The 21,984-nt window shown below is 44.8% G+C and overlaps 1 protein-coding gene across 3 annotated transcripts in view; it reads left to right on the top strand.

Moving 5' to 3' along the window:
• Positions 1 to 20,710, top strand: part of PCGF2 (polycomb group ring finger 2) — a 39,564-nt gene extending 18,854 nt beyond the window's left edge. For 2 of the 3 annotated variants that reach the window (XM_074940504.1, XM_074940505.1), the window contains exons 4-10: positions 4,592 to 4,647; positions 5,062 to 5,112; positions 5,234 to 5,342; positions 7,716 to 7,764; positions 9,588 to 9,686; positions 11,133 to 11,213; positions 16,881 to 20,710. In XM_074940504.1, coding sequence (XP_074796605.1) covers positions 4,592 to 4,647; positions 5,062 to 5,112; positions 5,234 to 5,342; positions 7,716 to 7,764; positions 9,588 to 9,686; positions 11,133 to 11,213; positions 16,881 to 17,225 — 790 coding nt within the window. In that variant the 3' untranslated portion in view covers positions 17,226 to 20,710. The remainder of the gene's footprint in view (positions 1 to 4,591; positions 4,648 to 5,061; positions 5,113 to 5,233; positions 5,343 to 7,715; positions 7,765 to 9,587; positions 9,687 to 11,132; positions 11,214 to 16,880) is intronic. The other variant, XM_074940506.1, reaches the window with a different exon arrangement.
• The last annotated feature ends 1,274 nt before the right edge of the window (positions 20,711 to 21,984 follow it).

Genomic DNA, 21,984 nt, shown 5'->3' with positions numbered 1-21,984 from the left:
CCCCACTGCAACTTGAGACCATTACTCCTTGTCCTGTCATCTTCTACCACTGAGAATAGTCTAGAACCATCCTCTTTGGAACCACCTCTCAGGTAGTTGAAAGCAGCTATCAAATCCCCCCTCATTCTTCTCTTCTGCAGACTAAACAATCCCAGTTCCCTCAGCCTCTCCTCATAGGTCATGTGTTCCAGACCCCTAATCATTTTTGTTGCCCTTCGCTGGACTCTCTCCAATTTATCCACATCCTTCTTGTAGTGTGGGGCCCAAAACTGGACACAGTACTCCAGATGAGGCCTCACCAATGTCGAATAGAGGGGAACGATCATGTCCCTCGATCTGCTCGCTATGCCCCTACTTATACATCCCAAAATGCCATTGGCCTTCTTGGCAACAAGGGCACACACTGACTCATATCCAGCTTCTCGTCCACTGTAACCCCTAGGTCCTTTTCCGCAGAACTGCTGCCTAGCCATTCGGTCCCTAGTCTGTAGCTGTGCATTGGGTTCTTCCGTCCTAAGTGCAGGACCCTGCACTTATCCTTATTGAACCTCATCAGGTTTCTTTTGGCCCAATCCTCCAATTTGTCTAGGTCCCTCTGTATCCTATCTCTGCCCTCCAACGTATCTACCACTCCTCCCAGTTTAGTATCATCCGCAAATTTGCTAAGAGTGCAATCCACACCATCCTCCAGATCATTTATGAAGATATTGAACAAAACCGGCCCCAGGACCGACCCCTGGGGCACTCCACTTGACACCGGCTGCCAACTAGACATGGAGCCATTGATCACTACCCGTTGAGCCCGACAATCTAGCCAACTTTCTACCCACCTTATAGTACATTCATCCAGCCCATACTTCTTTAACTTGCTGACAAGAATACTGTGGGAGACAGTATCAAAAGCTTTGCTAAAGTCAAGAAACAATACATCCACTGCTTTCCCTTCATCCACAGAATCAGTAATCTCATCATAGAAGGCGATTAGATTAGTCAGGCATGACCTTCCCTTGGTGAATCCATGCTGACTGTTCCTGATCACTTTACTCTCGTGTAAGTGCTTCAGGATTGATTCCTTGAGGACCTGCTCCATGATTTTTCCGGGGACTGAGGTGAGGCTGACCGGCCTGTAGTTCCCAGGATCCTCCTTCTTCCCTTTTTTAAAGATTGGCACTACATTAGCCTTTTTCCAGTCATCTGGGACTTCCCCCGTTCGCCACGAGTTTTCAAAGATAATGGCCAATGGCTCTGCAATCACATCCGCCAATTCCTTTAGCACTCTCGGATGCAACTCGTTCGGCCCCATGGACTTGTGCACGTCCAGCTTTTCTAAATAGTCCCTAACCACCTCTTTCTCCACAGAGGGCTGGCCATCTACTCCCCATGTTGCGATGCCCAGCGCAGCAGTCTGGGAGCTGTCCTTGTTAGTGAAGACAGAGGCAAAAAAAGCATTGAGCACATTAGCTTTTTCCACATCCTCTGTCACTAGGTTGCCTCCCTCATTCAGTAAGGGGCCCACACTTTCCTTGGCTTTCTTCTTGTTGCCAACATACCTGAAGAAACCCTTCTTGTTACTCTTGACATCTCTTGCTAGCTGCAGCTCCAGGTGCGATTTGGCCCTCCTGATTTCATTCCTACATGCCCGAGCAATATTTTTATACTCTTCCCTGGTCATATGTCCAACCTTCCACTTCTTGTAAGCTTCTTTTTTATGTTAAAGATCCGCTAGGATTTCACCATTAAGCCAAGCTGGTCGCCTGCCATATTTACTATTCTTTCGACTCATCGGGATGGTTTGTCCCTGTAACCTCAACAGGGATTCCTTGAAATACAGCCAGCTCTCCTGGACTCCTTTCCCCTTCATGTTAGTCCCCCAGGGGATCTTACCCATCTGCTCCCTGAGGGAGTCAAAGTCTGCTTTCCTGAAGTCCAGGGTCCGTATCCTGCTGCTTACCTTTCTTCCCTGTGTCAGGATCCTGAACTCGACCATCTCATGGTCACTGCCTCCCAGATTCCCATCCACTTTTGCTTCCCCCACTAATTCTTCCCTGTTTGTGAGCAGGAGGTCAAGAAAAGCTCCCCCCCAGTTGGCTCGTCTAGCACTTGCACCAGGAAATTGTCCCCTACGCTTTCCAAAAACTTCCTGGATTGTCTATGCACCGCTGTATTGCTCTCCCAGCAAATATCAGGAAAATTAAAGTCAACCATGAGAACCAGGGCGTGCGATCTAGTAGCTTCTTCCCCATTGACTTCATTGGGTTTTGGATCAGACTCTGAATTTGCATGATTAGTCACTTTCCTTTCTCTTTTCCTTCCCCCTCCATCTGAGTTGCATAATACCCAGCTGTGTTGTCAGAAATGTCAGTCATGACTATTTTAAGGACTATGGATTCTCTCCTGCCAGGTGCTTGGCACCATTCAGCACCAAGTTTCGGGATACCAATAATATGCAATGGGATTATGACATCCCAAATACACCTGGGACCCCTGAGGACTGGTGTCCATCTGTGACACACAGTGGGCAAACACCCTGGGGCTGGAGCTATTGGATGAAATGGTTATTGACGCAAACAAGCATAATGACCATCTTGTAATTAACTAGCCAATCAAATGACAGAACTTGCTCTTTCATTCGCTTGCTGTAAATTACAAAGCAAATTCTATGTGTACATGTAATAAATAATGGCAGAGGGTGGTCTCTCAATCCTGTGATGACACCAGCAAGGAATTATAGATCAAAGGGACATGGTTAGGCTAAAAATATCATTTTCAAGAATAGCAAATGACTGCCCCTTTTTATTAAAGGCCTTCTATTATTAAAGTAGGAATAATTGCAAATACAACTGCCTTGTCATCATTAACATATTTGTTTTCTTTTGACACTTGACTTATGGTAATTTTTTTGAAATGCAACTATCCAATTTAGGGCAATTTCAGTATACAATTCAGGTATTTCAGTGCCTATAGATGCAAATAGATACTTAATGGTATATACCAGTGTCTAAATGAGTTTGATGTCTGTCTCCCATTGAAGTCCATGGGATTTTGGAGCCTGTCCTGCTTAGGGACATCTGTCAATCTTGTTAGATACCTATTTGCATCTTTAGGGGTCTAAATGCCTTTGGAACTCTGGCCTTAAGTCACTTTTGCAAATGGGACTTAGGGATGGGATTCACAAAGATACCTGCTTGCCTAATTCCCCTGGAAATCAATGGAAATGAAGCACCTCGGTACTTTTGTGAATACCAGCCCTACATCACTTAGGCCCTTTAGAAAATGTTACCCTCAGACAACCAAAATGTAGAACTGATCACTTTCTGCTTTGGTTTATTTTAAGTTTCACTGCTTAGTTTTTGTCCTACAAAGCAGCAATATTTGGGTTGCAAATACTTCAGAGGGATGTCAAAGCCTAAACAAAACATGGTATCTTTATAATTAAAAAAAAAAAACAACCCATGGAAACATTTCTATTGATCTTAGAGATTTGTAAAAGCTGGTAGGGGGGTATTTAGGTCTTCGGTATTGTCAGTGCTAAGGGCTCAAAAATCGTGAGCCAGGCTCCCCACATATCATGATTAAGGCTACAAGTTGGTCACAGATTCCAGGATTTTAAAATGATCTCCACGACTTCAGGCTCAGGCTTCCATGATTTATTGTTTGTTGTCCACATCCTGTCCGTGACTTTTACTAAAAATACTCCTGACAAAATCTTAGCCTTACTCATCATTAGCTTAACAATCATGACCTATATAGTTTTAGAAGTTGGGTTCTCTGAACTTGCTTTTAGAATACACATGAGAGGCAATGGGTAGGACACTGACTGGGACTCAGGAGACCTGCTTCTAGACTGTGAGGTTTTGTTCTGTGTTTGTACAGCACCTCACCAATGGGGTCCTAGTCCTTGACAAGGGTTGATAGGTACCATGGCAATGCAAATAAAATAATGAGAGGCCTGGTTCTGCCACTGGCCAGCTGGGTGACATTGGGCAGGCCCCTCCTGCCTCAGTTTCCCCATCTGTAAAATGGGGGTAGCTATACTGACCTTTGTAAAGCACTTTGAGTTTTATGGATAAGTGCAATCTTAGAGCTAGATGGTGGTGGCTATTTTTCAGCTTTTCTCTGCAGTCACAAAGGCTAGAAATGTAATTTAAAAAAAGATGAAATGACATTCTGATGTAATCATTGAATTTCAGGCATTCCATAAAACATCAAATAGCTCAAGAGCTGGCAAAGCCTGAATTTTTTTTTTTTTTTTTAAAATAAGGCTACTTGCAACCTGTGTCCACTTTCATCAAAGTCAATTGGAGTTTTACCAGCAATATTTAAATTGGCACAGAGCCTATACAGCGTGGTCTTGAATTCATCCGGCTGTGTTCCTTTGCAAAGGGCCAGTGCAATGTCTGTGCACTACTTAAGTCCCACGTAAGCCCTGTTTTGAGGGCTTAAATGGTGCATGAGCCTTGTGCCAGTCTTTTGCACGGGAGTGAAAGGTGCTCCCTTTTGGTTTGGCGAGGGAACGCAGACAGGTGACTGGAATGGATCCAGAAATAACTACACTGACCCACCCTGATTCATTCTTATTTGTGTCTTTCAGGTCTGACAAAACCTTACAAGACATAGTGTACAAACTGGTCCCTGGGCTTTTCAAAGGTACAGATACAGACAACAATAATCAAATCAAGTAATAATGGTGATGATTTGGGGGTAGGGCTCTGTGCTGCCCCGACTCTGCTCCTGTTGAAGTCGATCCCGTTACGTCATCGGAAGCGGGGTTAAAGCGCGTGTGACTTTGCCACCCTTACGCCCTGTGCAAACACAAAAGTTGCACCCCTTTCACTCATTTCCATAGGGAGAATAAGCTATACCAGTATAAGACACATTTAAACCAGCATCACTGCATCCACATGAAGGCTTATACTGGTATAACTGTATTGGTAAAACATCACACTCCCAACTGGGCATAAAAACGGTGTAGACCAGGCCTGGATCTTCCATTCTCCCTCTCTTTTTATTCATTCTTGCTTGCTTGCTTGCTTTCTTGCTTTGATCTATCTTCTCTTGCAGATGAAATGAAGAGACGGCGTGACTTCTATGCAGCCTATCCCATGGCAGACGGTAAGTGTCTGCAAACAGGAATAGCCTCGGTCTCTCTTCCTGTCTCTTCTCTTCTCCTCTGTCTTGACACTAAATACATTTTGGGAGGGGTTTAACATCTCTCTCCCTGCTCCCTGCGCAGTTCCCAATGGGTCAAATGAGGATCGTGGGGAAGTTTCCGAACAAGAAAAAGGGAACCTGACAGATGATGAAATTGTCAGCTTATCCATAGAGTTTTACGAAGGAATGAGGTAAGATTTTGTTGTTGTTGCTAAACTCCTCCTGTTCCGAGTCAAAATCTTGCCTTTCTGGCTACCTCTAAGATCTTATTTGCGGGAATGGATCGAATCCTGAAGACTGTTCTCAGCGTTCTCAGTCTTTACTCAGGTAAAGCTACAGTTCAGATCAGTGGGAGTTTTACCTGTGTAAAGACTAAAGTGGGAGACATGTATGCCTCTGTGTAGGGCTGGCACAAGCCTTAAATACCTTAGCTGCTCATATGGCCCTTATTACCATATAATCTGAGCACCTCACAAGCTAATGTATTTATCCAGCACGCCAGTGAGGCAGAGTGGTGATGGTGTTCCCATTTTTACAGATGGAAAATTGAGGTACAGAGTGGCTAAATGACTTGCCCCAGTTGCAAAGGAAGTCTGTGGGAGAGCAGGAAACAGAGAAGTTTTAGGCTAGCGCTCTAACCACTGGCCCATCCTTCTTCTCCAGCCTGCGTATCCCTTAAGTCTCCCTTTTGCTTGCCCTCTACTGAAAGATGTGATTCATCCCTATGCAAAGTATAACCCGGTAATGGCTAGACAGGTGGTGAGCTATGATCACTCCTATTGACTGGCTGTCCACTTGTGTCTGGCGTCTTATACTCGAATCAATCTTTTTGCGGCAGGGACCATTATTTTTTGGTTCTGTGTTTGCACAGTGGGCCCATGGGTCCGTGATTAGGGTTCCTAGGCACTGTGGCATTGCATCCTCTTCTATTTATATTATCTCAGCTCTCCCACTGCATCATGGTCCACTTGTTTGCCTTGTCCGCTTGTTACCTCTTATCTTGTAGACCGTGACCTATGAGGCAGGGGCTGTCATACGTTTGTATAGCACCTTGCACAGTAGTGCCCACCCTGACTGGGATAGCGACATACATGTTAGGCAATAACGAATAAACTCTGACAATACTGTCACATACAGCAAGAGCAGCGCTGGGCAAATAATTCAAACAAATATCTGGGGAGAGAGGATTTGTTGTAGTAATTCGCTTTGGCGCTGCTCTGGTGTCGTTTTGTCTTTGTGCAATCAAGTTTTACTGGCCCAAATTCTCCTGCAATCTTGCAGGCTTCATTCACTCTCCTGATGCACTCTCTCCTAGTAGTTTATGAGGATCTTCTCACCATAATGTCTGAGCAGCTCGCCGACGTTCGGGAATTTATCATCACAACCCCCCTGAGAAGTAGGGACATGTTAATGGATAAAATTTCCAAAAGTGCCTAAGACCCAGCCCCTCGCAGCTTCCCTTGAGAAGACTGAGCAAGTGGTGCGTGGGTACGCTGCTAGCACCCCTGCACAGGGTGAATTTCAGCCAATCCGTTTGATTTTCCACTCCTTTGCATCCGTTTCACACACCTCCGTCCTCCCAGGGGCGACTTCTGACTTACGCTGGCGTTAACGAGAATCTGATCTAGTCTGTTTAGTTCAGCGGGGTGTGGGTGGTTCTGGCTGGTTTCGAATGGGACCAGATTAAAACTTCACCAGCTATTTAGGCAGGCCCACTTGTAGGGATCCCACATACCTCCAGCACCATGGCCTGATCCAAAGCTTATTGTAATGAAAGGAAGGACTCGCCTTGGCTTTGGAGTTGAAATGCTCTAGCCAGAGTCACCCATATACGTTGAACTATGCACTCACGGTTCCCGTTTCAGTGGGAGTTAGGTACCTAAGCACCTTTCTCAATCCCAGCCCATGCGATTTATTAACTTCTAGGGCTGAAAATAAACCCCATGCATGGTTTGGGAAGAGACTTTGAATACTCTTATTTTCTTCAGCAGCAGAGACCCTGAGTAAGATTCTGGATCTGTTTAACACTCCCATTGACTTCTAGTGGGCCAGGGTTTCCCCCTGAGTGCTTGATTGCCCTGGAAGTGTTTCCTTGCACTGCATAGAAACAGCTGGAGTTGGCGGGGAAGATAAGCATCTAGGCTGTTCTTTCACCAGGACCTGGACCCTATAGTTCTATAGGTGACTTAGAAGTGGCTTTTTACAGACTATAGAGCCTCAGGTGTGTTGTGGATGTGCAAAGACTAATTAAGCTTATGAATGGAGGGCTTGTCATGTGACCTGAAGTCCTCCCTATGGAACATTGTAGCTGCAATACACAAGCTAAAACAAAGCCCTGAATAGAGCATATTGCAGTCCCGATGCCTTTTATATGCTGGCTCTATGGCTTAGCTGGAGATGATTAGATTGTACGTGCCTCTCCACCACCGCACATCCAGAGAGAAATTAACCCTTGTGCCACGACTGCCTTGGCAAGCTTAATATCCCCTCTCCGGGGCTAAGGGGGTGACTTTATTTTCTGTTACTTTTTTACAAAAATGCTCCTTCTGTCCCTTCTTCCCTAGAGATGAAAAGAAAGGGACGATTGAAAACGGGGACGTGGAGAAGGAAAAAGTAAGTGCTGCCAAGCTGATCGCTTAAAGAGACCTGCAGGTAAACAAAAAGAGGTCCCAGTCAGTGCGTTGCTCTTCCCTTGGGAAGGAGGCAGCGGAAGGCAGGGCTGATGCTTCCTGCACCAGGGCAGCTCCGTTCCCCTAGTGCATGCACTAAGGTCTGTGCAAGTTCCAAAGATCTTGAAGCGGAAGCCACATTTTGTTTCTTTTGGCAGGGGGTATGAGACAGCAACAGATGATCAATTCTTTCCCCTGGCCTTTGAGCTGCTGCTCCTGCTGCCCCAATCATCCTGTCTCCAGCTCTCCCCCGGGTTTTACACATGGATCCAAATAAAGAATCAAACTTATTCCAAGAAATGGCTTTTTATGAAGGTTGGGTGCTGTTCAAAGGCCAATAACTGATCTATGCGTTGGGGCAGATAAGTCAGAACTATTAGTCTCATGGGTGAGGAATCTGAGAGGCAGAAATCAAGGCCCACTTTTTCAGCGGGAGTCAGTGACTTTGGGTGTTTCAGATTTTGGATTCCCAACTCTTGAACATACCCTGCTACTCTCCCAGAGCATGGACTTTTTGCCCAGATCTTCAAGAAGTATTTAGATGCCTAACTCCCAATGATTTCAATTTGAGGATCTGGATCTAACTTTCAGAGGGACTGAGGCCCTGTCGCTTTTATTGATTTCAACTACAATCTGGGGTGGTCTTTGCTATTTACACAACAATCAAGAAACCACACAGACACAAATTCTCGGGTCTGTATTATACAGGAGGTCAGGCTAGATGCCATAATGGTCCCATCTGGCCTTAAAATCTATTAATCTAAATAATGGTGTTTGCCGTATATACACACCATGCAAGGATTAGCTATATAGATGCTACGGCGCTGACTGGGTTCTGGCAGCTACTAAAACAGAACACAGTGAGCATCACTAGAGAGCTCACAAACTATTTAAAGGGATACCATCCTATTCCTATTCACCACAAGCACCCTCTGAAAGGCAGGCCCAAGATGTCTCAAATTGGGCATCCAAAAATCAGTGGCCACTTTTGGCAATTTAGGCTCCCAGGCCCCAGCCCCAAAAAGCACCTCTGTAACTTTAAGGACAATTAGTTCTAATTCTTTGTTGGGCCAGGGCCTGAGTGAACCTTGTCCAAGGGCCATAAGCCGTGTGCTGGATGAGGTTAGAACTCAAGACTTCCTGGCTCCCAGCTCTGTGCTTAGAGCAAATGATCTGAGATAATTCTTTTTTCCCTGGAGTTTGGCAATATTAACCCTGATAGAAGAAAGATGAGCTCATATTGAAACTGAAACATTAGTAAGGAGGAAATCAACACGGACACACGTGTGTAATCTGTTTGTCTCTGTATAAATATAAAAAGACTCTGTTGGTTTTCTGGTTATCTAATAGGGGCTTTTATGCTTACACTGTGCAGCCCTTGAGAGATCGAATGGTCTGATTTTAGTCCAACCGGTTAGCAAGATATTTCTTTTGTTCCTATGTAATGGGGTGTGAGTCATTTATGTCCCAGAGGCCTCAGAGTTAAAAATCAGTCCAATGTATTTTTGACTGCTGCTGTTTTCTCTGTGAGGCGCTCTACTCCCTGCTCCCCACCCTGGTGTTACAGAACCAGAACAGTATGGATTGCAGCAGAGCCCTTTGCGCGTGACCTGCAAGTCTTTCATGCCCCCCTGCTCTGTTTGTGTATGATAGATTTACAGCTGCTCCTGTACGTATTTCATCCCCTCTCCTGTTCCAGCTGCTCAGCTCTCAGTAATGCTCTTCCCTTCCCCTCCTCCCCCTGCCTTCCCTCTGGTCTGGCCCCAGAAGAACGGTGTAAGGTTCCTCCGGTGTCCTGCTGCCATGACAGTCATGCATCTGGCTAAATTTCTCCGCAATAAGATGGATGTTCCCAGCAAGTACAAAGTGAGTAGCGAGCGACTGGCAACTGGTCCTTGGTCACTGCTTGATCTGCTGACCTCCGTCAGGGTTCCTTGCAGTGCGTGCCCACTGGTGCGGCACCCCTTAGGCCGGTTGTCTTTTTGGATGGCCGTTTATTACACCCACGGAAGGTGTATGAGCATTTAAACAGTGGGCCTTCTGGCTTTGGACAGTCCCTTCTTACACCCCTCATTCTAAATACACACTGGGGTGCTTGCTGTGTTCAAAAACCGCATGTCCCCATTCTCTTTTCAAGAGAAGACTTAATGTTGTTATTGTTGGACATGCTTAGATATTAAGCTCTTTAGGCCAGACCCGTTATGTTTATACAGCACCTTGCACAACAGGACCCTGTTTGAGACGCTATTGCAATACAAAGCTATATTATGTATGATGGGCATTATAGTAGCACCTCAGGACCCCCACCAAGATTGCAACCCACTGTTGCCTAGCACAACAGGGCCAGATGAACAGCTGGTGTCAAGTTGCATCACTCCATTTGAAGTCAACGGCCTTGATTTGCACCGGTTGAGTCGCTGCCCCCATCCATTTCAGAAGAAGAGCATTAACAGGAGGAGAGCGTATCTCAGAGAACCTCCTCCCTTTCCCCCAAAATAAAACCAAACACAGTCTTGACACTCCGGCTGCCCCACACCAGCGCTGGAAATTCTGATCTGAGACCTCCCCAGAAACAGACATTTCTTTCCGGAGATTTACTATGTGTTTCTCGTACTGAAAACACTTGTTTAAAAGCTTGGCAGTTGTCATACTACTACTTAGCACTTATTCACCCTGCTGTACAAACATTTGCTAATTAAGTCTTGCAGCCCTCTTTTAAATAAGCATCGGCCGCCTCATTCTGTACCCATGGGGAAGTTAGACTTGTCCAGAGCTATTCAGCAAGGGTTGGACCTCAGTCCGTTAGACCACCTTCACCTATCCAGTCTACCTAACAATGCTTTCTTCAGAACGATTCTGACACTGATTCCCAGGGCCTACCAGGAGGGGACCTGATGTGGGTACGCTGGATCCGATTCACTGCATTTTGTATACAGCCACTCTGATTCGGTAGCGTTTTTACATTCATTTTGCACTGGTGTGAAGACTGGGCGAAGTGTGGGGCAATGGTTAATTCAGCCCCTGACTGCCTGATGTTCAAAAGAAGCTTAGAACCCACTTTGGCACCAAAGTAAGTTGCCAGATTTTCAAAAGAACTCAGCTCAGTGCGTGTTGGGCTCTTAGGAAAATCTGGTCTAAAGTGGGAATGGAGCACTATGAAATCAGATCCTTATTTAGATGCCTAAATGGAAGCTGAGCTCTGTTGAAGAGGAAATCTGACCCCTTCTGTCCAACCATGGATTGGGAAGCAAGCTATTTGATTTTGCCCTTGGGACCCCTGGGGAAAGATTCACTTTGGTCTGTATTTATCAGGTGGAAGTTCTCTACGAAGATGAACCTTTAAAGGAATATTACACGCTTATGGACATCGCCTATATCTATCCTTGGAGAAGGGTGAGTAAAACTCCCTCTTCTGTGCTGGAAGTATCTTTGTCATTTATTGAGAAGCAGTGTGGTCCAGTGGGCAGGGCAGTCACCTGGGATCTAGAAGACACGGGTGCCAGCCCTACCTCCATGGGTCACTTCCCTGTTCTGTTTCCCCTCCCACCATTTGTCCGCTTACTGTCCCATCTCCGAAGCTTAAAGTCTAGAGCAGGAGGCCTTGGAGTTACTACAGAGAATTCTTTCCCTGGTGGCTGGCTGGCGGGTCTCGCCCACGTACTCAGGGTCTAACTGATCACCCTAATTGGGGTCAGGAAGGAATTTTTCTCCCAGGGCAGATTTGGCACAGACTCTGGAGGTTTTTCACCTTCCTCTGCAGCATGGGGACACAGGTCACTTTTTGGTCTGAAGTAGTGCAAGTGGTGGATTTTCTGCAACTTGAAGTCTTTAAATCAAGATTTGAGGATGTCAGTAACTTAGCCAGAGGCTATGGGCCTATTGCTGGAGGGGGTGGATGAGGGTCTGTGGCCTATAATGTGCAGGAGGTCAGACTAGATGATCATGATGGGCCCTTCTGACCTTAAGTCTGAGTCTTCAGTACTGGGTTCCTCTCTCTCTCCCCATTCGTGCAGCACCTAGCGTAAGGGAGCCCTGATCTCTGTTGAAGTCCTTAGATGCTACTGAAAGACTCCTAATGATTAATACCAGTTAATCAATACTAATTTTCAGGCAATAACTCTGCCCCTTTGCAAATGAAATCTTTTTGTGATGACCAGGTGTCTTTTCAGTGGTAGATAATGACAATAGTTAGGGGGAAGGTTTCAGAAGGAGAGGTTTATTCTTCCAAAAATATCTTGGACCTCAATTTTCTGGACATGCAGGGCACCCACCACTCCAGCTGCAGCTAATGGGCGCTGCGGGGTGCTAAGAATCTTGCCAAATCTTATGATTTTATAAAATGATTTGGTCTAAATTAGCTGTTACAGCTCAAGAGAGAGATCTTGGAGTCACTGTGTATCGTTCTTTGAAAACTTCCACTCACTGTGCAGCAGCAGTCATAAAAGCGAATAGAATGTTGGGAATCCTTAAAGGGATAAAAAAAAAAAAAAAAGACAGAAAATATCCTTTTGCCTCTGTATAAATCCATGGGACGCCCACATCCTGAATACTGTGTGCAGGTGTGGTCGTCCCATTTCAAAAAAGATTTATTGGAAATGGAAAAGGTTCAGAAAAGGGCAATAAAAATGATCAGGGGTATGGAATGGCTTCCATATGAGGAGAGATTAATAAGATGGGGACTTTTCAGCTTGGAAAAGAGACGACTAAGGGGGGGATATGATAGCGGTCTATAACATCATGACTGATGTGGAGAAAGGAAATAAGGAAGTGTTATTTACTCCTTCTCATAACACAGAAACTAGGGGTCGCCTGATTACATTAATAGACAGCAGATCTAAAAACAAACAAAAGGAAGTATTTCTTCACAGCCACAGTCAACTTGCGGAACTCCTTGCCAGAGGATGTTGTGAACCCTGTTACAGTCTTGGCCTTCAAAAAAGTAGTAGATAAATTCATGGAGGATAGATTCATCAATGGCTATTAGCCAGGAGGGCAGGGATGGTGTCCCTACTCGGTTTGCCAGAAGCTGGGAATGGGTGACAGGGGATGGATCACTGGATGATTCCCTGTTCTGTTCATTCCCTCTGGCATTGGCCACTGTTGGAAGACAGGAGACTGGGCTAGATGGACCTTTGGTCTGATCCCGTCTGGCCGTTCTTATGAAGAGGGACCATTGCGAGTCTGACCTCCTGTAGAACATGGGCCACAGAACTTCCTACAAATACGTTCTAGAACACGGTTGTGGATAAAAGCTTGAAAATGTGACCATGAAAGGCGAAAGAAATCAGAAGGCAAATTTTAAAAACCCCCACAACAAAATCTAGTTTATAAAAATCTCGTGATTTTTGGGGCTTGACTCGCAATTTTTGACCCAAATTTGGCAATACTGTGTTCAGCGACTCTGGGAAAAAAAACCCAGGTCCCGACTATTACCCACTGCCCCCACACCTGGAATGGGGTTGTGGCTGACACTTCCAAAGGGGCATTGGAAGGAGGGGAAAGTGCAGGGTTTGAAAACTGAGATTAATCAAAAAACATGTTTCCCTTGTTGACACTTTCTCTGCTAGCACATTTAATTAGAACCAGGTGCTCCGAAGAGCCTTGATTCACTCTCCCAACCCACAGTGGGGTGAACTTTCAACAACCCCCCTCTCCTACCCAGACGTAGCTGCCCTGCACAAATCAACTTTTGTTTGTTTGTTTTTTTGTTTTTAAAGGGGAAAAAGGGTTTAACGTTACCCTTCTAAGTGATCGTTTCAAATGAACTCTAGCAGCTCTAGATTTCACCTTTTGTGACTTGAGTCTTTAAAGTGTTTCAGTTCTGATTCAGGAAGCTCAGAAGGACCCAGATCAATGGGAGTTATGCACCTAAATACCAATGAGGATCTGGGTTAAAAGTACTGTTGAAGTCAATGGGACTTCGTCACATGGTTAAGCTGCTCTGTATCTAAGGTAGTTGTCTGGCCCATATCACTGTAATATCTGGATCTCACAATCTTTAATGTATTTATTCTCAGCAGCCTGGTAGGGAAGTACTGTTATTCCCCTTTTACAGATAGGGAACTGAGGCACAGATGTACAAAGGTATTTTGGTGCCTCACTACCACTGAATCACCATTTGAGGATCTGGACTTAGGCACTAAATACCTTTGTAAATCTGGCCCAGAGAGATTAAATGTCTTGCCCAAGATCACACACAGTCTGTGGCAGGGCAGAGTCTTGAACCTGGGTCCTAGGTTTGTGGTCTAACACCTGGAACATCCTTTTTCCTCCTAACACGGGATCGATCGATTGGCCACAGATCTAATCTAGTCCAATATCCTTTCTCCGACAGCAGTAAGTAGGACATGCTTTAGAAGAACAAAATTCCCCTAATTGCTAGTAGTTAGAGATTGGCTTAAATCCTTGTGCATTTAAGCCCTTCTTAATGTTAATATACACTTTGGAAGAGAGACTACCTACTTATTTTATCTGTGGCTGTTTTTGTTATCTATGTAAACATCAAGTCCTTGTTTGAATCTTGCTAAGTTTTTAGCCACCATGACATCATGTGGCAATGCGTTCCACTGTTCATTTGTGAAAAGATTATTTCCTTTTATCGCTTTTGAATTTGCCATCTTCTAATTTTATTGACTTGTTCAAGTGCTTTCCTGAATAGGAACACATTTTGAACAGGCGTGCATTGCCTGAAGTGGGGGCTTAAGCACATGCTTACCTATTGATTTCAATGGGACTCCCCATCTGCTTAAAGGTAAGCATGTGAATCTAAGGGCTGTGCTGGACCAGTACTCAACAGTTCACATGATAAAGCCCTGGCTCCTTGAGAGACCAGCTAGGAAATTTTAGAGACTTTTCAGTGGGATATTTTTCACATTGCCACTTGCCAGTGTGTGGGTTTTAAGATGCATGTCCATTTGAATTCCTGAATCCTTCATCACTTATTTCTGGAAGGCAGCCTGAAAATCTTTTCCAGAGACTAGCTTTTAATCTTTCATGAACATCTAAATTCTTGAGCCAGCTGGCTCAGTTCCTGGAAAGACATCTCAGAACTTGAAATTTTACAGGTGTGCCTGGAAAGAGCCATTGGAAATTCACGGGAAAATAAAACAATAAATCCTATATCCAAAGGATTGTGCACTTGCACAATGGGGCCTCATTCATCAATGCCCTGCACCTTGTGTAGTCATTCAGACTAGTGGGTGTTGACCACCACAATTCTGGTGGAAAAGGCTACACAACGTGCAGGACAAGGGAGAACTGTGACCGTAAGAGTCAATCCATTTCCCACTGAGAAACCAAATGGCAAATCTTCCTTTACAGCCAATGAAAGCATGTTGGTGCCTATAATTTAATATTTCACTCATTCTGCCCTCCACTCTAATATCCAAGTACTGAGATTTATTTTATTTGAGAAAAAAATTCAGACTATTTCAGTCCTGCGTTTTCTCTCTAGCTTCATTCTTAGCTCATAGTTTGGATATCCAGCCAGCCTGTGGAACTCACTGGATTGTCTATTATGGAAAAAGAACATAATGTCCTATAACAAACCATTTAAATGGTTAGTTAATGAGACAATGCCACAGTCCATTCGTAGAACTTTTTAACCACCATCATTATTACCTCAAAACTTTGTCAGGCAAGATATTTTGAAAATGTTTGTCAGAACTTAGAACCCACCTGTTTGCAGATGTTTCTTAATAATACGTAGTGCTTTTAATTCCTAGATCTCAAAGCGTTTTATAGATAGATCGCAATGTTTTAAAATGACCGACACATATTTTAAACCGACTAATATTAATAGAAATAGTCTGTCTGAATTAAAAACAAAACATGAAACAGATCTGGGTTAGATTTTGAACATGCCTTGCTACTCTCCCAAAGCATTCAGCAACCAGAACTTCAGTTTTGTTCCAAGTATCAGGGGGTAGCCGTGTTAGTCTGTATCCACAAAAACAGCAAGGAGTCCGGTGGCACCTTAAAGACTAACTGATTTATTTGGGCATAGGCTTTCGTGGGTGAAAAACCCACTTCTTCAGATGCATGAATAAATCTGTTAGTCTTTAAGGTGCCACCGGACTCCTTGTAGTTTTTGTTCCAGAGCTTGAGAACTCCTAAAGTTAAACTGAAAAGGAGAATTGAAACTGACCGGTCTACTTACACTGTTAAAGCCGAATGGAATATAAGAGGGGAAAAAAGGAAACAAATTCATAAATGATAAAAAGTTAATATAAATTCAAATAGTTTTAATAATGAGGTGTTATTAGCAGCACAGGTAAGGACATGCATTTGGTTTAAGTAGGATTTTTAAACTGATAGGAGAGGAATGGAGATAAAGGAACACTCTGTATACCTCTATCTTCAGAAGATGCTAGCATGAACCATTTAAATAGTACTTAAACTTCAGATTTTGTTTTGATGTTTGCCATTTTGAGATTTTTACAACATAAGCTTCTGTTACACAGTTCAGTTAATTTAGGAGAATTAAACTTAACTATGGAGTCACAACAGCGATGCCATAATAACTGGGCTTTAGAAGATCATTGTATTGAATTGTGCCCTGACCTAGCAAAGTACTTGGGACAGATTTAAGTATGGGTTGAAATGCTTCTTTGAATTGGAGCCCTGGTTGAGTTTTTAAATATGAAGTTACACCCTAGGGCATAGCATGCTCTGGTGTCAATTCAGTTTCTTTACACTGACTATTTTAGGGGCGATGTTCCCAGGAACAAATGGCAGTCAGATGCATAACTCCTGTTGACAGCTAATGGAAATTAGGCACCTTGGCTACCCCTTTATGCCTTTGAATCTCTCCCCCTTTAGCTTCGCTTCTGAGCCCCAAACTGCTGTCCCAGACCTGAAGAAGAGCTCGTGTGGCTCAAAAGCTTGTCTCTGTCACCAGCAGAAACTGGTCCAATAAAAGATATTATCCCACCCACCCTGCTTCTTTAATATCCCGAGACCAACAGCTACCCTACCTCTGTCCAGACTAATTGGTGTCGATATCAATGTGATTGTCTCTAAAAACAACCTCTCATGTGAACCTCTTTTGTCTCCCTGTAGAATGGGCCTCTCCCTTTGAAATACCGAGTGCAGCCAGCTTGCAAGAGACTAAAACTGTCCCAGCCTGCAAACTCTGAGTGCACCAACACCAGCGGAGCATCCGAGTGCGAATCCGTCAGCGACAAAGCAAACAGCCCAGCCACCTTGCCCGCCACCTCCTCGTCCCTGCCAAGCCCTGCCACACCTTCCCACGGGTCGCCCAGCTCCAACACCACCACGCTAAGCATCCCTGCCCACCCCAGCACCCTGCTCAATGGCACCTCGAACTGCCACCAAATGCCACCCTCCTCCAGCAGGGGGCGCAAAATGACTGTGAATGGCAGCACAGCATCCGCCTTGACCTAGACGGGACCCCTGGGGCGTGACTTTCCATTTTATATATAAATATATATGTGTATATAGGAAAAAAAATTATACATACTTATTTTCTATTGATTGACCAGATTAATTTAAAATGCAAATAACAGACACAAAATGTGGTGGAGTATTTTTTAATGATTTTTTTTTTTGTCTTCAACTTATGGAACTTGCATGCCATGAGCCCAAGTTTAGGTAAAAGCTGCAGCCCCTTCATTTTCTGTACTTCGGTCACCCCAGGAGCTACTGGACTCGATAGTAACGGATACACAGGTAACGGCAAAGCACAGGGACCGAAAGCCTCTTTCCTCGGCGTAAGTGCATTTGGAGCTCTACCACTTTCTTCCAAAAGGATGAGGCTTCTCCAGGCATTTCTTAAGAGTCACGTCTGATGTCATGCTTGCGTCAGCCTCGCCAACCCCCTTTCCTGACTGGTTTAGGGATGAAGAACCTAAAAGCAGGTGGTGTGTGTTTTGTGCATATGGGCAAGCAGGAAGGGGGTCTTACAGCTTTGTAAATCCTGCAGCTCTTCTGCTATCCAAACTTTCATTGACGTTAAGCCAGAGGCTTGCCTGGAGTTAAGACCACTGGCTAAAATTTCCAAAAGGGCCTAAACAATTTAGGAGCCCCAGTTCCACTGAAAGTCAATGACGTATGTGATTTAGGAGCCCAAATCACTGTGGTGCTTTTGAAAATGTTACCCACAGGCTATTTCCAGAGCAGCCTAGGGGATTTACATACATCTGCCATTAATTTAAAGGGAAGAGTTGGTCTGATTCCCCTCTCCCACCCGCAAGAGTGCACACAGCCCCAGTTGAAGCCAGCAAGAGCTGCAGGTGTTATGCACTTCTGAAAATCAGGTCCCATGAGTTTCATTTTTCAAAAGAAGTCAGGGCCAGATTTCTGAGAACATGGCAAAGTGTGTTGTTCCCCCCCGTAAATCTTGCCCGTATGCATCTGCATCCCCTAGCCTGCTTTAAATTTCTCAGTCAGAGGCGCCTTCCCTGGGTCCCTTTAGAATGACAGCTTTGCCCACAGCCTTGTTGCAATGTCTTATCTGATCATCTTAACAATCACTGGGTAGTCTCCCAGGAGAATTTCCATCCCTCTGTAAATACATCCCTGCTCCTGTCTTCACTTCATAATGATGTTCCCCCTAAATTTCTGTGCAGCGGGGCAGGAAGGGTGAGAGATCTCAGCTTTAAGGGCCACCAAAGCACATTCCATTTGGAGGTGGACTTGGCGAAGGGATCTAAAGAACCCAAGAACTGGTTTTGCAAAAGGATGTGGCTTTGTCTCCCCCCTGTAAATTTTCGTCTCCTTTGCAGAGTAGATTTCTAATGACTATTTGAGGCTTCGATCCTGCAAAGATTTAAGCATGTGGTTAACTTTACACACTCCAAGCAGTTCCATTCATTAAGCACGTGCCTTAAGGGTGGAACGTTCAAGAGGATCTAGGCAATTTAAGAGCACAAGTCATTGATTCCCCCTCTCCACAACCCCAAAGGAGGCCGAGGGATCTAGCCCCTCAAGTCAACAGAAGCTAGGAACCTCTCCTGGGCTCCTTAGTCATTTAGGGCTCTTTTGAAAATCCCACTCTAAGACTTTGCAGGATGGGGGCTTTAAGTAACAAACACCACCTTCAAAACAAGGAGTACTCACTCATTGGACCCATAGCAGCATTTCACGTAGCCTCAACTTTCATGAGCTTGAAATAATGTGAGTGGGTGGGAAAGGAAGAGAGTTAGGGCCCATCCCACCAGGAAACCAGCGTTTCAGTCCTTCCACTGTGGTGGTGGTTACGAGGAGTGTGGGTTTTTTGGTGGGGTGGCCAGAGATGATGCTAAAACTAAGAACCATGTATTTCCCTATCAAACACTCTGCTCTCCATTTCTTCCTCCTCAATAGCTCCTTGCTTGCTAAAAAGATTAAATTTGGCATTTCAAAGCTTCATTTTAGATCTACCCTGTCCCACCATCTCCCCTTCATCCTCCTCATGCTGGATTTTAAAAAAATAAACAGTGCCTTTAGAAAGGTGGCTTATTTGTGAAGGGGTCAGGGTCGAAAAGAAAAGTGTTTTCTTTAAAAAGGCTTGTAGCTTTATAGTGTGTGGTGCTGCATTTTGCTTATATCTTGTGTTATGACATTGCCCCCATGCAGGGGGCGGGAAAACGCACAGGTCCCATTGCAGAGAATTCTCTTGTCATCCACTAAAGATTTCCTTCCAAGCCGCAGCAATCCTTTTCCTTTAGGGTAAGGGTGCATGAGTTAGCACGCATGGGGGGTGGGGCGGAAGGGAAGGAGTAAGTGTCTGCATTCTCAGAAGCACACGTTCTCTTGGGCCTCAAGAAGCTTATTCCCCTTATTCATTCATGGTGGAATGAATTAATAAATACATAAGTGCCTACAGATCCCAGGAACAGGAAAATTCCTGCAGGGGACAGGAAAGAGTCAAACTGCTAGAAAGGAGCTGGGGTTTTTTCTGCAGGGGCCACGTGTAGAGGGGGTGGGAAATCTTGTAGGCATATTGAGACCAACAGGAGTGGGGAAGGGAACTGTGTATACAGACCCTGACTCCACAAGGTCAGCAAACATGGATTTAAAAACAAAACCCTAGAAGTTTTCTCCCAAAGAATTGAGAGGCATAGTTGCTGGGAAGAGCCAGCATGAGCAGAGAGCCCTCTGTGCAAGTCATTCTTGGTAAGGCTCTAGGAAGCTGGGTAGGTTACAGTTAAAGGACTTTCTTCCAGTGGAGACCTCTCCCTCTGCAGCATTGTAAGGGAGGGATTAATGGGTGTTATGCAGTTCAGTGTAGAGTGAACTGGTTAACTCTGAATTAGGCGGAGCTTGGGACCTTAACTTCTTAGACACCTTTGAGAACATTATCCCCAGCAAGAATGAGGGATCTGAGGGGCAAAGAGAATGTACACTTTTTTTGGAGGTGGAGGGTGGGTGGGCCATCCGAATCTCCCATGGAAGCAGCCAAAATGGGGAGAACACATCTTCGGTTGGGTCATGGGAGGCAGGTGTGGGGGGAGAAATGGGGTGCAATTTGCATGTATTGAAGATGGCTCACTGCGGCCATGCATCGTCTCATGGGAGGAGAAGGCACACAGGGTAAAGAGACAAAGTTGCCATTGTTCTTAGTCTTTCCATTTCTGTTTCTTCCCCTTCTATTGGCTGGGGCTGGACTGCGAGCTCGATAGTGTTTCACGGGGCTTCATGGGTTGAAAATATTCACTGGACTTTGATATCCCTTCTCCTTGTACATAGGCCAAAATGGACTAAATGAGGCACTTCCACGGCCTCAATTTTGGGGATTTGTTCCTCACCCCCATATGGTACAAACCAAATTGCTCTGTATGTTTGCATCCTGTATGATGTTTTAATGTCCAGTAATATATTTGGATATTCATATATCGTTATTGGTTAAACATTTGTATAACTATACAGCTTTGTAAATGTAATAAATGCTGCAGATTGTCCTTCAACTTGTCTGTGTGTGTGCAGATCTAGCCATCAGCCCGCTTAGCCTTTCAGCCTGCCTATGTCTGTCCAGCTACCAGCCTGTCCATCAATCTGTGTATATCCATCTGCCATCCTCTCCTTCCCCCATCAATCTGCTCTGTACGCCAGCCTGCCCATTCTTCTACCTATCATCCATCCAGCCTCTCTCTCTCATATGCAATCCATTAAGCCTAGCCTATATATAGACTTCACCCATGCATCTGAGATGCATTGAGGTTTGACACATTCATGTTCTTTTAAGATTTAGTCACTTCAGGTGCTTAAAGTTAGCCCTAGCGCCCATCCTCCCAGGTCAGTAGAAAAACAAACAGCAAATAATGCCACTCTTCCCTGTCCATCCCTTCCCAAGTGTACCCCTCTTCTCCCCTTCCACTCAGCATGTTAACAAGCTCTCCCCTTTTTTGACTGCTATTTTCACCTGGTTTAGCACACCTCCTTTATTCAGTATTGCAAAGTCAGAGCTCAGTGGCTTTGTCTTAACTAGGGAATAGGTTATTTAGGGAGGCAATATGGGTTAGTGGATAAAGCACTGAACTTGGACTTGAGACCTAGGGTCTATTCCTGTCACCACCACCAGGTGACCTTGGACAAGCCATGCCCTCTCCCTGTGCCTCAGTTTCCTCACCTGTAAGAAGGGGATAATGGTGGCTGATGATAACTTCATGACCCTTTTAAAAATGCTTGGAGAGCTATAGATGAAAAGTGCTACATAAGAGCTAGGTATTATTATGTGCTGGGCTTAGTCACCACAAGCTGGCTAAATCTGGCCTAAACTGGATCACTTTTCCTTGTCTAGACAAAGCCTAAGTAGGTTTAAGGGCATTTATTTGTTAAATCCAAAAAGATCTGGGGTAGTCTATTTTCAGTTTATCTGTTGCTGTCATGACCCTAGTATGTAAGGCCCAGATCCTCAAAGGCATTTCAGTACCTGCCTCCCACTGAAATCATGAAAGTGACTCTCCCAGGCTGTCTAGGGCAAAGCAGAAAATGTAACTCAGATCTCCAGGATCCTCATTTAGTGCTTTAACCACAAGACCCTCCTTCTCTGCTAATTTTTGGGGGAAGAGGGGGGGAGAGGAGGGAAAACCCCTCCACACATCTTTTCCCAATAAAAGATTATTTTTAAAAATTGGTTTTGTTCCCTCTGCTGCCTTCTCCCCCTGTTTGCCAGACAGTGACAAACCATAGTGTTCTCACCAATACAAGGAGCCATAAATCA

The sequence above is a fragment of the Natator depressus genome, chromosome 27, assembly GCF_965152275.1.
Source record: "Natator depressus isolate rNatDep1 chromosome 27, rNatDep2.hap1, whole genome shotgun sequence".
Taxonomy (NCBI): Eukaryota; Metazoa; Chordata; order Testudines; family Cheloniidae; genus Natator; species Natator depressus.
The sequence above is the reverse complement of the archived record's forward strand: the minus strand, read 5'-3'. Positions and strand labels throughout refer to the sequence as shown.